Genomic DNA, 16,883 nt, shown 5'->3' with positions numbered 1-16,883 from the left:
CTTTCGGCCACAGTCTTCATCAGTAAAAGAGACACACGCACGATTCATACAAGCAAGCAAGCAAGTACAACTCATGCACACGTGACCGCCAACTCCAGCAAGTCAGTGAAATGAAATGGACAGAAAACAAGGACTTCTGTTCTGATAAATGTAGAGTAATATCAACAGCAGCAGGAAATTTTATATCGGGAGTAAGATTCATTATGCATACAAAGGTATGGCAAGGTCAGTGTTACTGTTAACAGTTCAGTGATAGCATTGTTCTCATCAAAATCAACAACAAATCAACATCAACAGCAATAGTTCAGGTACACATGCTGACAATGAAAGCAGAAGATGAAGAGAGACGATATTGAACAATTAATTACATATTTACAGGGAGATAAAAATCTAACAGTTTTGCGGGACTGGAATGCAATTCTAGGGGAAGGAGCAGAAGAAAGGGTTACAGGAAATATGGGCATGGTACTAGGAATGAGAAGAGAAAGACTAATTAAGCTCTGCAAAACATTTCAGCTAGTAATAGTAAATACTCTGTTCAGGAATCACAAGCGGATGATAAGGCAGAGATTACAAAATCAGGTACTAGATTCTAAGGCATACCCAGAAGCAGATACAGACATAGATCAAAATTTAGCAGTGATGAAGAATATGCTGAAGTTTAAGACTCTAGCCATGAAGAATCAATACGCAAAGAAGTGGAATACAGAACTACTAAGGACCAAGGAGAAATGCTTGAAGTTCTCTAAGGCTACACATGCTGCAATAAGAAGTTCTCTAAGGCTGCAATAAGGATTAGCTCAGTAGGCAGTTCAGTACAAGAAGAATGGACATCTCAAAAAGGGCTGCCACAGAAGCAGGAAAGAAAAACATTGGTACAAAGAAGGCAACTGCGAAGAAACCATAGGTAACAGAAGAAATAATTCAGTTTATTGATGAAAGAAGGAAGTACAAAAATGTTCAGGGAAAGTCAGGAATACAAAAATACAAGTCGCTTAGGAATGAAATAAATAGGAAGTGCAGGGAAGCTAAGCTAAAATGGCTGCATGAAAAATGTGAAGAAACTGGAGAAGACCAATGTCGGAAGGACTGACTTAGCTTGTAGGGAAGTTAAAAAACAACCTTTGGTGAAATTAAAAGTAAGGGTTGTAACATTAAGAGTCCAGTGGGAATTCCACAGTTAAATGCAGAGGAGAGAGCAGATAGGTGGAAACAGTACACTGAAGGCCTTTGTGAGAGAGAAGATTTGTCTGATGTGACAAAAGAAGGAACATGAGTCAATTTAGAAGATAAGGGATCCAATATTAAAATCAGAATTTAAAAGAGCTCTGGAAGACTTAAGATCAAATAAAGCAGAAGGGATAGATAACATTCCATCAGACTTTCTAAAATCATTGAAGGATGTGGCAACAAAACGACTGAAACTTGAAACTTCCTGGCAGACCATGACTCAAAACTCTGGACCTTTGCCTTTTGCGGGCAAGTGCTCTACCACCCGCAAAAGGCAAAGGTCCTGAGTGCAAGTCTCAGTCTGGCACACAGTTATAATCTGCCAGAAAGTTTCATATCAGTGCACACTCCGCTGTGGAGTGAAAATCTCATTCTGGAAACAAAAGGACTATTCATGTTGGAGTGTAGAATGTAAGAGTATGCAATGTACTGTCATCCACACAATTCTAAAGACTGCAAGAGCTGACAAGTAGAGAGATTTATTGCATCATCAACTTAACAGCTCATGCATCCAAGTTGCTGACAAGACTAAAAGAAAACTGAGATGTGTTAGATAACTCAAGATTGGCTTTAGAAAAAGTAAAGGCACCAAAGAGGCAGTTCTGACACTGCAGTTGATAAAGGAAGCAACACTAAAAAAAAATCATGACAACGGTCACAGGATTTGTCAAAATGGAAAATGCGTTTGACAAGGTCAAATGGCGCAAGATATTCTTAATTGTGGTGAAAATACAGGTAAGCTGTAGGGAGTGACAGGTAATAAACAATGTTACAAGAACCAAGAGGGAATAATAAGAGTGGAAGCCCAATAACAAAATGCTCAGATTAAAAAGGATGTAAGACAGGAAGCAGTCTTCTGCCACTACTTTTCAATCCATACATCAAAGAGGCTATGATGGAAATAAAAGGTAGGTTCAAGAGCAGAATTAAAATTCAAGGTGAAAGGACATCAATGATGAGATTCGCTGATGACATTGCCATCCTCAGTAAAAGTGAAGAAGAATTAGAGGATCTGCTGAATGCAATGAACAGTCCAGTGAATACAGAATTTGGACTGAGAGTAAATCAAAGGAAGATGAAATTAATGAAAACCAGCAGAAATGAGAAGAGTAAGACACTTAACAACATCATATTTGTTGATCATGAAGTAGATGAAGTTAAGAAATTCTGCTATCTAGGCAGTAAAATAAGCCATGACCGATGGAGCAAGGTTGGCACCAAACACAGACTAGCACTGGTAAAAAGGCCATTCCTGGCCAAGAGAAGTCTGCTAGTATCAAACATAGGCCTTAATTCAAGAAAGAAATTTCTGAGAATGTATATTTGGAGCACAGCATTGTCTGGTAGTGAAACATGAACTGTGGGAGAATCAGAACACGAGAGAATCGAAGAATTTGAGATATGGTGCTACAGACAAATGTTGAAAATTATATTGACTGATAAGGTAAGGAATTAGGGAGGTTCTGCGCAGAATCCGAGAGGAAAGGAATATGTGGAAAACTCTGATAAGGAGAAGGGACAGGATGATAGGAGATCTGTTAAGACATCAGGGTATTTCCACAGTACTAGAGAGAGCTATAGAGAGCAAAAACTGTAGAGGAAGACAGAGATTGGAATACATCCAGGAAATAATTGAGTACATAGTTTACAAGTGCTACTCTGAGATGAAGGGGTTTGTATAGGAGAGCAATTCGTGGCAGATTGCATCAAAACTTTTTACAGTGTTCAGTTCTGATATTATTCTTTTGAAACTGATACAAGTTTCATTAATTTTCTGCAGGGATTGAAGTGATTGCAAAATATAAGTGGTTAAAGAAAATACATTCTTGTGAAACACAAAACAAAATAATATTTGAAATAAAGGCAGCCTGGAAGTGCATATATGTAAAATCTAAATTTGTTGCTGGGTAACTTTCAATAATTATTTCACCCTGTGCATTTTACAAGTTTCTGATTTTCCCGGCCACACTGTCCACAATACCTAGATGCCACAGAACAATTCTATGACGACTGCAAGCTGTAAGTGAAGAGAACTCAATACTATTCATCCAGGTTTCATTCCAGGCCCATTTGGCAACATTTTTTTTTTTGTGTGCCATGATGCTAAGCCTTGGCAGCTAGAGACAGGGGTCATGTGTGTGAGAGTTGCATTTGCATGAATGTGTATGTATGTGTTTTCCAATTCAGAAGAATACTTTTTGGCTGAGAGCTTACTTATTTAGCTGTCTTCCTGCTGTGCCTGTCTGCGACTCAACATTTCCATTAATTATAAGGTAATTCTTTTTGTTTTACTTTCAAGATTTTATGACTTTTGTCATGGACTAAATGCAGTTACGGTGTTCTATTGGACAGCACTTCTCTTGAGGTAAGATATTATGAACATAATTCATTCTGATTAGTTTCAGTAACATAGAACTGATAAATACATTTTATTCATTGTAAAATTCAATATCCCGTTGCAGAGCATGCTCTACAACATGACAGTTGTGACCTCAGTGCCTGTTTCACCACAGGTGCCATCTGAATTCTTTCCCCAGACACCAGTTTTGAGGAACTTCGTAGGTTGTAACTGGGATTACAAGTCATTGGTTCTCGCCACCCACTGCCTTAGATTCCATTAATTTCTTCAGTTTCAACATTTCTACACTCCCATTTAGTTTTCTATTTCTTTCATATCCTCACCTGTCTATACCCCCACCTCTAACACGTACAACACAATTAGTTTTCCGCTCTTATTAACTCATGCACAATGTTTTGGCATTAATTTCTGTCCTGCGTATTATCTGGTCTTCCACCTTTAAGCTCTCAGGTCCTCAAATCTCACCTGGTGAGTTCCTAACACTCAGTCTTTCTTTCTCATCCCATCCAATAAGTCTCCCCAGATGCAGGTTCTGGGAGACTTTTCCAAAATTTCCCCACTTCCCAAAATGTCAAAAGTATTCTTTATCATCCCTCTTCCTTCCCCTTCAAACCGTTCTGCTGGAGGAGGAGCCACTGGCTCCGAAAGCTTCCAAATTTTAATAACTTTGCATGTGTGTTGCTCTGGCACCGCTGAGTGAATTTACCTTTTATCCATTCGATTACATTATACTCACAAAAGTAGATTACTTTTGATGATATAAAGGAATGGACAGGTTAACAAAAGAATTTTCACACAAGCTGACTCTCGTTCTAACCACAATACACCATAGACCCCTGGATCAAAATCTGTGCCCAATCATGGGGGGAAGGGGGGGGGGGCCAAAAGCCACACCTGTTCGCAAGAAGGTTAACACAACTAATCCATAATAACTATTGTCCTGTCTCATTGACGTCTATCTGTCGTAGAATCCTACACCATATTTTTGAGCTAAAACATAATGAGATGCCCTGAACAGAATTACCCTCTTCACATCACTTATGTTGGATTCCCTAAAACATCTATCATGGGAAACCCAACTTGCTCTTTTCCAACATGACATCATGAAAGCTATGGATCAAGGCAATCAGATGAACTCAGTATTTCCTGATTTCAAAAAAAGCATTTAATTGAGACCTATATTTATTTACAAAAGTACAATTATATCAGGTACTAACGCAATTTGAGGGAGTGTTCGATGTATGGTGGGGAGGAGAGAGTACATTGCATGGATAGAGCATCATCAAGAGACATAGATGTTGCTTTCAGACTCCTGTTATTCATTGTTAATTTTAGACAGTACCTCAGTAGAAGCAACTGCATCATTGCCAGAAGTCTGAGGTTGCTCCTGAACTGTCTGCCAGGCAGGCAGTATTAATACAACCTCAAACTTTTTGCAATGATGCAGTTATCTATAATGAAGTACCGTCTAAAATAAGCTGTGGACATATTCCATCAATTGATACGATTTTGAAGACTATGACAACTTGTTGTAAGTCTACAGAAATATAATATTACACATTTCATAAAAAGAAAAATGTACAGACTATGAATACAATATCAATGTCTCAGAGTTAGAATAAGTCAACTTGTACAAATACCTGGATGTTACAATTTGTGGAAAATGGTTTCATAGGCTCAGCTGCAGGTAAAGAAAATGGCAGACTTCGGTTCAGTGGTAGAATACTGGTAAAATGTTGTCAATTTATTAAGGAGATTGCTTAAAAATCACCTATTCATCCCACCTGACAACACTGCTCAAGTTGAATGTGCACACAGAAAGCCAGCACAAATGATCAAATGTTTGTTTTACTGATGGGAGAGCATTATGGACAAGTTGAAAACCGTGAATTGCCAGACATTTTAAGATAGTCAAAAATTACCCCGCAACTGCCTACTAAAATTTCAATAACTAGTACTTCAAAAATATACAGAGATTCTTCTGCATATATTTATCACATCCATATGTAGAATGAAGACAAATTTATAGACTAATTACAGTTCACATAAAGTCACTTTCCCAGTGCTCCATTTGCCACTGCTATGGGAAAAAAATCCCAAAAAGTGGTACCATGCCAATTACCATTTGCATTCACATCACAGTGGTTTGAAGATTATGTATGTAATTTTGGTAATAGAGAGAGATGTCTGGTGTACAAATTGTAGAGGAAGGCTACAGTATGCAGGTGGAAACATATGTACGTCACAGAGATAATTGACTACTGTTGACAGCTGATCAAATTACTCGTCACATTTAAGATGATCACTACCACCTCCAACGCCATCACCATAAAGAAGAAGAAGAAGAAGAAGAAGAAGAAGAAGAAGAAGAAGAAGTAGTAGTAGTAGTAGTAGCTTTGCTATGACCAAATAATATTTAATGTTGCCGACAGATGCACATGAAAGCACGATGGCACTATCCTAGCTTTTGGAGCTATTAATTCCTTCCTTGGGGAATACAGTGATTAGGTTAGAAAAGCATAAAAAGAAGACCTAATGATTTCCAACTTCAACCTTCCACCGGTGGAACACTTTTTATCATGGCGTGGGCACGAGTTCACCTTCCTTTTAAACCTTTTTGTATTTAGCTGACATTCTTTGTAAAAAATATTTGTTTCTGAATGAACAGACAGCTACTTACTAGTTAGAGAGTTTGTAGATGTCGTGTTCATTACTCACAACATAAGTTTAGAAAATAATGATGATGTGTCTTATCACTCTAATTACAGTTGGGTCACAATGTTAATGACTTTATTAAGTAAATGTTTTAGCTATTGGTACAGTATCATAAGACAACGCAATTTTCATTTCTAACTTGTGGCTTCGAGAACAGCATGTTCAAAACAAAACCTAAAACAAATTCGAACAGTTTTTTCCAATATAAAGTATACATGCTACATAATCTTTCATAAATAAAAAACACTTACTATGAGATGATCCGTCACTGTGGTTTGCTCTTACCTTCACCAATTTTCGAATTTCCTGCAGGGTCATTTTGTATAATTTTCTTGGTCGATTCCAATGAGGGGCAGAATTTTTCTTAACTTTCAGTTTTACACACTGAAAACCACACATTTCATTCCCACACCTCACCTCGGTTTCGCTTTTGACACAATCAGAAAAACAATATTTGTCATTAACGTAATCCATTTGGGAGGAATTTATCTCAGTGCACTGACTTTCTTTTGATGGATTATTACCACTGCAACAATTTTCTGAAAGTGTAGACGCACAATTACTTCCACCCACAAGGAGCTGTGAAACATCACTGGCAAGATCTGAGACTTCACAGCAAATTTCTTTCTGAACTTCCCCACATTTGCCATCTAAAAATTGGAGATTAACACTATGCTCCTTTGCTAGCACCTCATCGACTTTTTCTTCCTCCGCGAGAGAATGAAATCCACTTTCTTCATCCATGGAAGGATTATGTCTCTTAATGGTATCAGGCTGAAAATGTATACCATATGATTCGTTAGAAAAGCTGCTCCTGTCAATTATTCCTTTAGAATATAACGCTGTGTTTTCTTTTTGTGTAGGTACACAGCTTTTTTTACTTTCCTTGATTTCATACAGGTCTGCACAGTCAGTAACCTCCACTTCTGATGCATCTGTCTGTAACATTACATCCTGGGAAGCAAATTCATCATCAGTGTCTACAACATTTGCATCACTACATCTAGAGGGCTTGGCTGAAGACTGTCGATCATGCACTTCATCCAAGTTAACTGCAGATTTGTCATAAATACAATTTTCCAAAATTTCCATTTCATCAGGGCTGTCTTCTACAGGTGAAAAATCTACATCATCAAGTTCCTCAAGTTGTGAAGTTTCTTCCATATTTAATTCACAGTGCTCCATATCACTCAGTTCCTGTGGAAGTGAACCTGACATTTTTCTTTTTACTGATGCGGAGCAGTTGTTAAATAAATATGTCCTTAAATTTTCATGAGATTCCACTCTATTCTGGTTGTTTTCCTCCATATATCCACCTGTAAATAAGCAGAAACATGAGAAAAGCCTACAACTACTGTACCAAGTTACATACGCATATCACTGCATTTTCATAATGTACTGCTACCAAGCACTGCACCACCTGATATGCAAAGCCCAAAGTTTTGAGGATAATATAAGACAATGCTTTCTCGTAATATAAGTAATGTGAGTACAGTTAAAAGCAATGAACTTACATTCTGAATATGCTGTAACAGATTGTAGTACATCCCTTTCATCCTCCAAGAAACTGTGTGAACTGTCAGTTTGTAGATGACTATTGTAGTTATAAGTACTATTACAAATTGCACTTTCGTCATCAAGTTCCAGAAAATCATCTTGGTTTTCACAAAAAGCTGGATTATAAATTCTGCACCTCCTTTTGCCTGCGAGTTTCTCCCTCTTTGTGTTTGAATTATCCCGATCCAGAAAGGCGTTTTTCCTCTTCTTCGAATAACCATACATAACAAGATTGAATTCTATGTCTTGTTGCTGACAACTAATGACATCTGTGTGCAAGATGTATCTTGTCATAGGTTCTGGACAACGCTGTGAAAGAATGTGCATCTGCTTACTATTTCACCAGAAACATGAGAAGGCAAAATTGATACACTTCAATGCACTAAGTATAATTGAAAAGTAGAAACATTATAATCTAAAATTTACAAAGTACTTTTAGTTTAACACCAGTAAACCCCCAATTCTTTAAAGAATCAGACTCCCATGTATAAAAAAAAAACTTCAAACATCTGATTACTTTATAAACGAGCGTACGTGTGTGTGTGTGTGTTACATATTCGAAGTTAAACACGTAAGTGAGAAAAGTTTAAAAAAACATTTGAAATTGTGTTTAAAGTTTATTAGGAGTCACTAGGTACTCTTACTATCAAACAATGGATGAGTATAGTCTGGATAAGTTGCACTCTCCATTGTAAGCAAAAGGTAGTTTTTCACATATCTCAATGTGTATGATTTCCCATCTCCTGAACTGTGTGTTGTACAATGATATAATTTTGCAGGTACATCCTGTGGTACAGTTCAATCAATCTAACTGGGGCCAAGTGGAGCTCAAATACGTAAAAAACTTAAAATTACATGGTGACAGTTTTAGAGACCTTTTATTTAAAAACAAATTCGGAACATTATATTCAGAGTATTATTACAGTAAACAAAGTTATTGCAACAGTTAATGTATAACTTAGAAACAAAGTTCTAGTAGAAACTCAAACACTGTACTATAAAAACATACATATACATAAACTATTGTACAACCATTACTACTGCACATTTTCTGAAAAAGAATCAAATAGTGCAACACTAATTCTAATGCCACCCCAATCCATCAATGTGACTCATTTTGTTGGCACCAATATCATCCTCTTTCTCTTCATCACTAGACACTCTGCTTCCTTCATTTACCATTACCACAACAGCAGTGTCAGTCACTTCATACTGATCATCTTGGTTCAACGACATTTGCAGTTCAGTTTTGTCTGCATCTTCACATCCAGAAAAATGTTGAATGAGATCAACAACCACTCATTTTCATTTTCGTCTGATAGTGTCATTGTTGTTTTCATTATTCTTTCACTTTCACTATGTTTCTCTTGAATTTCGCATGACTGTTTTAGTGCTTTTGATTTTAAGTGGTCCCAAGCTTCTGCAACCCAGCAGACAACATCCTTCAAATTATTATTATTATCAATACTGTTACTGTTACTTTTACTATTAGCATAGTAGTCATCAGTCATGCACCTCATAAAACCAAAGTTTCAATTGACGGTGTGCGAATTACTAAGTTTTACCGTATATGTTGACGCTGTCTGCAAAATGTGTTGTGAATAGAGTTAGTAGTAGAGAAGTAATAAATTAAAGTGTCGTTTTTTTTTTGTTTTTTTTTTTTTTTCCCTTTCAGCATTTTATGGGTGTGTCAGTAAGGGAAAACGTATACTGAAGGTTAGAAAATATGTGTAATGTTTGTTGCAAGTCACTTAGTGCACGATTTCTCAAATACTGGAGGAACATAGTTTTGGTAAGTGTGGCAGTCCGCTATGCTGCCTCAATAAGAACAGATAGTTTCACAAGCTGTGACATGGTCGTAAATGGAACAGCGACACGAAAATCTAGAATAAATTTCTTTTATTTCACATCTATGGTCACAAACTTGTAGGTCCTCAGACTACCGGTTTCAGCCAGCAATGACCATCTTCAGATCTGCAGCAAAATATGGCAAAAACACAAATACAGGGTGGCGCACAATGGTAGTCACCTGATTGTTTCATGAATAACACATTTGTTGTTGACAAGATTTGAAATTTATTGATGTAGAAGTAAAGAATACAACTTGAAAATACAACCTCATTAATCACACGTTCAATATGACTGCCATATTGGTTTACAGCTCCTTCAAGTCACTTACATGCATTTGTGACGAAACTGTGACACAAATCTTTTGGAATGGCGCACCGTAACTCCACAATGATGGCCCTAAGATGCACTGCATTTTCAGGTTTTCTGTGGTACACCTTCTCTTTAAGGAACCCCCAAAGGAAGAAGTCACATGGGTTAGAGTCCGGGCTGTGGGGCGGCCACATTCCGCCTCCTGCATAACATTCTGGAAGTCTGTTTGACAATACCGTAAGGCCAAGTCTTTCATGTAGGAAATCGAGCACAATGTTGACAGTATGTAGGTGTGCTCCAGCCTGCACAAACCATTGTGTCTGCAATGGAAGACGTGAGGCCATGAGTTGAGAAAGTACTGGTTTCATAGCATGTGTAAATAGCGTTCACCGGTTTCTGTAGCATCAAAGAAGAGCGGAGCAATGATCCCATGACTTGACATCATGACACCCCCCCCCCCCCCCACATACACACACCATTGAAGTAAAAATAAGCTTCGACAGAAAAACATATGTTGTGTAGCACTGCCTCTTGGTCTTGCTCTATTGCCCACCTTGCAAAATTCCGTCTCCACCCCTTATCTCTCACAGTACGCTTATGCGCCACAGTCATCTTGCATGGATACAAGCGAAGGTTGGATTGAGTAATTCTTTGTACAGATCAGCGTGAAATTCCCAACTCAGTAATGGCTTTTCTTGTTGATTTACTCGTACTACGACTCAAAGCCACTCAAACTGCTTCCATGTTTTGCGACAAATGTATGGTATGTGCATGTGGCCGCCCACACTCCAAAACAGACCCAGTACCTTCAAATTTCTGATGTAATCTGTGTATTGTCTGTGGGCTGAGAGGTAATCGTGTGCCGAAATGAGCATGAAACCTTCTCTGGCCAATATAACGCTTTTTGTCGCTGCAAACAGTAATACAGTCTTTCTCTTTTGTGCGACGGTCAACCGTCCTTTGTCTGACATCAAGGCAAACTGAAATGGCGGACTCACAATGGAAGCGATGAGCTCGCAACAACATCTGGCACGATTTCCATGAACTGCATAAAGTTGAACGCACAATTTGAAAGCTATTGCCCCAATAGTTTACTTGTAGGATCAAAATTCAATCGGGTGACTTATCGTGCGCCATCGTTTAGTGGATTTTCTACAGCCTTAAAAAAAAAAAAAAGAGCCATGATGAAAGATATTACTGACATACATGTGAAACTGTGCGCTTTAAATATGACGAGGCATACTTGTTTTATAAAAAACATGTCCTAATGTAATGGAGCCAACGTGGCTTCATCAAATGCTAAACACAGAAACAAGTCAACCATCGTCACACTTATGTATTTTATGGTGTATACAACAGTTATCTTCTCAGCAGCACTACTGGTCAAAACAGACTGCCATACAGTCGCCACAAAATGTTTGTGTCACAAGCTCACCAGATGTCGCGACTGTAGGCGCACACATACTCTCCAATGATAACTGTATGATGTAAAATAAGAAGTGGGATACAATCAATAGTCTGTAGTGGGCTTATAAGGGGGAAAAGGCAGTGTAGAAATAAAATGCAGTAAATTAAGCATGACAAACGTCAGATTCTTAAAAGCGAAAAAGTTAAGTGACAGTAATTCTGATATGCTCTAGGGCGATATTTTAGATAACGGTATAAATAGTGAACAGCTTCCGGAGCACATATAACAACACAAAAATTACGGGGATTGAATGAAAAGTAATGCCTCCACCTTCATTGATTGGGTTTGGATGGGAATATTTTAATAAATCAAATGCAGAAATAATCCTTGGAATGTGATTTTTAATTACCGTTATTCACTTTTCCACATAATCACCAGCAGATTGGATACATTTCCGCTAATGATGAACAAGTTTTCTGAAGCCGTCACGGAAGAAGTCAACACACTGTTTCCACAAATGTAGTCTCACAGTTCTCTCAACATCTCCATCAGAAGCATAATGATGTCCCTGCAGATCGTTTTTCATTATCAGAAACAGATGGAGGTCAGATGGCGCTAAATCTGGATTGCATGGAGGATGTGGTACGGTGGTGAGATTCAGTCTCTGAGGTTCTGCTGTGGTGGCACATGAAGTGCACAGACCTTCCAATAGCCAAGCAAAGCAATAATGTGACCCACACGTTCTTGTGAAATGCCAATTGTGCTTGCAATTTCTCTCTGAGTGATAAGAAGATTGTCCTGAATCAATATGCCAACATTTTGCTTGTGAAACACTGTGGTTGCTGCCACAGGACATCCAACTCTTTGTTTGTCACGCAGGTCAGATGTTCCCACCTCAACATCTTTAAACTTACTCACCCAACGACACACAGTACTCAAATCAACACAATCCCTACAAACAGGTTTCATTCTCTGATGAAACTCCTTTCGGGAGACACCTTCTGCTGTCAAGAATTCAATGACTGCACGTTGCTTAAATTGCATTGACCGACCGTCTGTGCAAGGTTCCATGCCTTACACTGTAACAATACAACCATTTAATCCTAAGGCTTCCCGGTAACTGGAGCTGTAGAGAAGAGGCTACAGAACAAGCCAATGTCTGCCGCATACCAATGCTGCCAACTGTTGAAGAGTTACGAAGGTGGAGGCATTACTTTTCAGTCAACCTTCATACAAAACAGATAGCTAAAGAAACAGACAGCTAAATGAGCCCAATGAATGAAAACAGGCTGCAACACATAATCAGTGCCCTCAGTTGGTGCTACCGTCAGAATGCCACATAGGTGAGAAGTGATCAGAGAAACTTGACCGTTATCCCCCTCGTTCCCTGTGGCATGCCATTCGACGAGAAGAATGACGAAGCACCATACCAGTGCATGAACAAGATTATCTAGTTAATGAAGTATATTACATAAATAGAGAAGGGACAAGAAAACACTAGAGTTCTACGCACAATGTAAGAGAACAAGCTAAATATGTAAAGCATTGTATACTGGGTGAAGCCAAAAGCAGGATACAAGCAACAGAGCTGTTCTGTGATTGAAGTAGAACAATGTGAAGTAGGCAATGAGAACAAAACTGCTTTACCAATTACGAAATTCTGCTGGCTCTGGGTGTTTCACCTTATAAATTTCGAGCTGTTCCAGCAAGTTAAGAGGCCTTTTTCCACCCTTTGGAAAAAGATTGTGGTGAATAAGCATACTATTCTCAATGCTCCCTATGGAATGATCAGTTTTTGTTACGTTGTTGTGAATGTTCCTTAAACTTTACGTTAAAAGAACAGCCAGCTTGACTGATATAGTATTTATCACAGTTACTGCAATGAATTCTGCATACTCCACAGCCGTAAAATTTGTCATATGTGCTTCTCAGTTTATGTTTTACTCACAGTTTTAGGGTGTTGTTAACCTGAAAACTACATCTGACATCAGATTTTCTAAAACATTTTTCTATTTACAGGAACGTTTTGCAGAGAAATTTCATAGGAATGGTGTTTGTTCTTTCTTTATTGGTTCTATATTCTGGGCATGTGTGTCTGCCAGCTGTTTATTATAAGTTTCTTTCGCCTGCTGTAAGGGCAGGTGACGTTATTTACAAAGAAGCTGTTAGCTGCAACAATTTGCTTCAAAATGCTGAGTTCTTTACATATTTCATTCTTTTCTTGGAATGACATGCCTCAGGGTACAAGGAACCCTCTGGCAGTGATGTTCTTCTGACCGCTTCTCAACTATGCGGCATTCTTGCATAAACGCGAACAGAGGGCGCTGATTATTTGCTTCAGTTTTCATTCATTGGGCTTCTATCTGTATTATAAATTTTATATTACTATGTGTACTCTGGAAGCTGTTCATTATTAATACCATTATCTAAAACACTGCAACTAGAGAGTATCATAATAACTGTTATGTAATTTTTTGTTCTTAACAATCTGTCTTCTGTCATGCTTAATTTACTGCATTTTATTTTTACAATGCCTTTTTCCCCTTGTAAGTCCACTACAGACTTTACTGATTGTATCCCACTTTTTATTTTACATCATACAATTACCATTGGAGGATGTGTGTGCGCCTACAGTAGTGACATCTGGCGAGCTTGTGATCCAAACATTTTGTGGCTATTGTGCAGCAGTTTGTTTTGAACAGTTGTGCAGCTGACAAGATGACTCTTGTATACACCATAAATTACATGTGTGTGATGATGGTTGAGCTGATTCTGTGTTTAGCACATTGGTTCCAGTATATTAGGACATGTTTTTTACCAAACAGGTATGCCTCGTCATATTTAAAGCACACAGTTTTTACATGCATGTCAGTAATACCTTTCAGCATGCATTGTTTTAATGTTTAAAGCTGTACACAACCCACTAGCTGTACACAACCCACTAGCTGTATTTGTGTTTGTGCCATATTTTGCTGCATATCTGAAGATGGTTATTGCTGACTGAAACCAGTAGTCTGAGGACCTACAAGAACATAGAGGCAAAATAAAAGAAATTTATTGTAAGTACACAGTTTCCAACTGTTATACCTGTCTGTGCAAGAACTTTTAACACAAAATATACCTCTTAATGAGCAGATTATAACAGAGTCAATTTAGTCAATAATTTCGGCTTTAAGTCAAATTTTTGTTGCCACTGAAACCTGTTAGATGGGCAAACCGCACCCGAAATTTGCACAACGAACCTTGAATTGGGATAACCTCTTAGCAACATAGATTTGTTGAAATATCGTTAGATTTTAGTGAAATTCTCATTATTACAAAGACTGGTTTCTACAATATAGTGCTTTAATATGTATTGTTTACTTGAAGTGGTATATCCACACCTAATGCTAACCTGAGAACCGGGCAACTGTGTGAAGGTTGTGCCCACTTTGATTATTGCCCAGCACTGCTGTATAGTCACTTTGTTGACTGCATGTTTAGTAAGGTGATGACAGCAAATGATACATTCAGAGCACCCACCAAGCTCAAACTGTTATGGGAATTAGGGGATTCTGTGAGTAATAAGGCTAATGAGCAGGTGCACTACATCAGTAGTATGCAGTATAAGTTGAGAATTTGTGTCTAATGGGAGGTGTACCAGAGTAGGTCATGCAGTAGTTGTGGTAACTGTGTTCAGATGGCCTAATGGTCAGTGCATCTGCTTAGTACGCAGGAGACCTGGGTTCGAATCCTGGTCCAACATAAATTTTCAACTTGATATAGATCAATGCCCACTGGCAGCTAATGCATTGAATTCCTTTGTGTTTTGTCAACTGTGTCACAATGTTAACCATGAGACATGTATTCAAAGCTTCTGTCCAGCAGCAATCCTGGTACATTGACAAGACAAACCGAAGGTTGATTTCTTTATGTCTATCTATTTTGGCTTTTATTTACAGAGCTTGGAGGTCGCAGCAGTAAATTATACTACATTAAGTCTATAGGTATTTGATAATATTCCATTCAAATTTGATTTCATTATGAGCAGTGGTTCTTTTTATACAGCATTCTGAGCACTGAATATAATCACCTTGGACTTCATTAGATGTGACATGCTGATTTGATATGATCATCATCATCATCATCATCATCATCATCATCATTTCTATTTACCCAACATCAGAATGGGTTGGGACATGTTCGGGTATTTATCCACTTTCCCTCGTCTTTCTACCATTCTTCTTCTACAACATTGATGCAGTCCAGATTCCTCCTCCTTAGAATGATCCAGATAGACTCAACCCAGCTTACTCATTCCATTGCTTGCCCCCTCCCTGCTCACCCCTCCGCCTGTGCTGTCAGTTATTAATTTGGTGTTCTTCCATTCCCTTTACATGTCCAAACCATTTTAACCCACTCTTCTCAAATCTATCATTCAATTGTTCTCTTCTATTTTCCTTATTAAAGTCTTCATTTCTCACCTCTCTCTCTGCACATCCCTTAACACTGTTCTTAGGAATTACTGTCTCACTAGCTTGGAAACTACTCTCTTCTCCTCTCTCCTTGGCATTGTCCAAGACTCCGACGCATATTTCAGTATGGGTGTAAAATGCGTCTTGTACAGCAGTTCTTTACAGTTCATTTGCACCCCTATCCTCCACATTAAGCCTCTCACACACAGATAAAAAGCATTGCTCTGTTTCACCCTTTTGCGGATTTCAACCTGCAGTTTCGCTTTCTGTGTTATCTCCCTTCCCAATGCAGGATTTGGCAATATTGAGTGATAATTTGATAGAAAAGAGAGGCCAGTAGACTGGAGTAGTATTTAGGTAGGTTAGGTTGGTGGTTTGGTAGTATGTTACGACTGTCTGTTGAAAACCTTATTGAAGTCAGTCCATCAAAAAATACATAATGAACACAGGAAATACTGTGGCAGAAGGTGGTTAATGTTTTAATTAGCATGTGTGATTGACCAACCATTTCATTTCATGGTGTTAAATGTTGTTGGTGCACTTTTCACATTAATTCATGCAAATGTGCAATGAGAACATTGAACAACATATATCGGTCACAATTCATAAGGATGTAGGTTGCAGTAAGTACTGGGAGATGAAGAAGCTTGCACAGGATAGAGTAGCATGGAGAGCTGCATCAAACCAGTCTCAGGACTGAAGGCGACAACAACAACATCGGTCACAAAGGCTTGTTGTTTAAATGACCAAGCAAATAGTTGTGGGCTTCTGTATATACACACACACACACACACACACTCTCTCTCTCTCTCTCTCTCTCTCTCTCTTTCTTTGGAATGACTTTCGTGTAGAAGACACTTACATATTCAATCTGTCTGAATGATTACAACTTTGCTCAAGCACAATTTTTCCCTGAATGCTTACCTTCATGGGCAGTACTCCTACTGTGTTTTGAGTATCTTCTAGCTCTTTCTCATTGGTATATCTTTACATTCTCAGC

The 16,883-nt window shown here is 38.3% G+C and overlaps 1 protein-coding gene across 1 annotated transcript in view; it reads right to left on the bottom strand.

Annotated features, from left to right (window-relative positions):
• The window catches only part of LOC124545474, a 437,325-nt gene that overhangs the window by 133,111 nt on the left and 287,331 nt on the right, over nucleotides 1-16,883 (bottom strand). Inside the window, exons 6-7 of the mRNA XM_047124406.1 lie at nucleotides 7,819-8,170; nucleotides 6,590-7,620 (exon numbers count right to left, since the gene is read on the bottom strand). Of these exons, the coding sequence (XP_046980362.1) occupies nucleotides 6,590-7,620; nucleotides 7,819-8,170 (1,383 nt within the window). The remainder of the gene's footprint in view (nucleotides 1-6,589; nucleotides 7,621-7,818; nucleotides 8,171-16,883) is intronic.

The sequence above is a fragment of the Schistocerca americana genome, chromosome 8 (assembly GCF_021461395.2).
Source record: "Schistocerca americana isolate TAMUIC-IGC-003095 chromosome 8, iqSchAmer2.1, whole genome shotgun sequence".
Lineage (NCBI taxonomy): Eukaryota > Metazoa > Arthropoda > Insecta > Orthoptera > Acrididae > Schistocerca > Schistocerca americana.
Note: the sequence above shows the minus strand (reverse complement) of the source record. Positions and strands in the feature narration are given on the sequence as shown.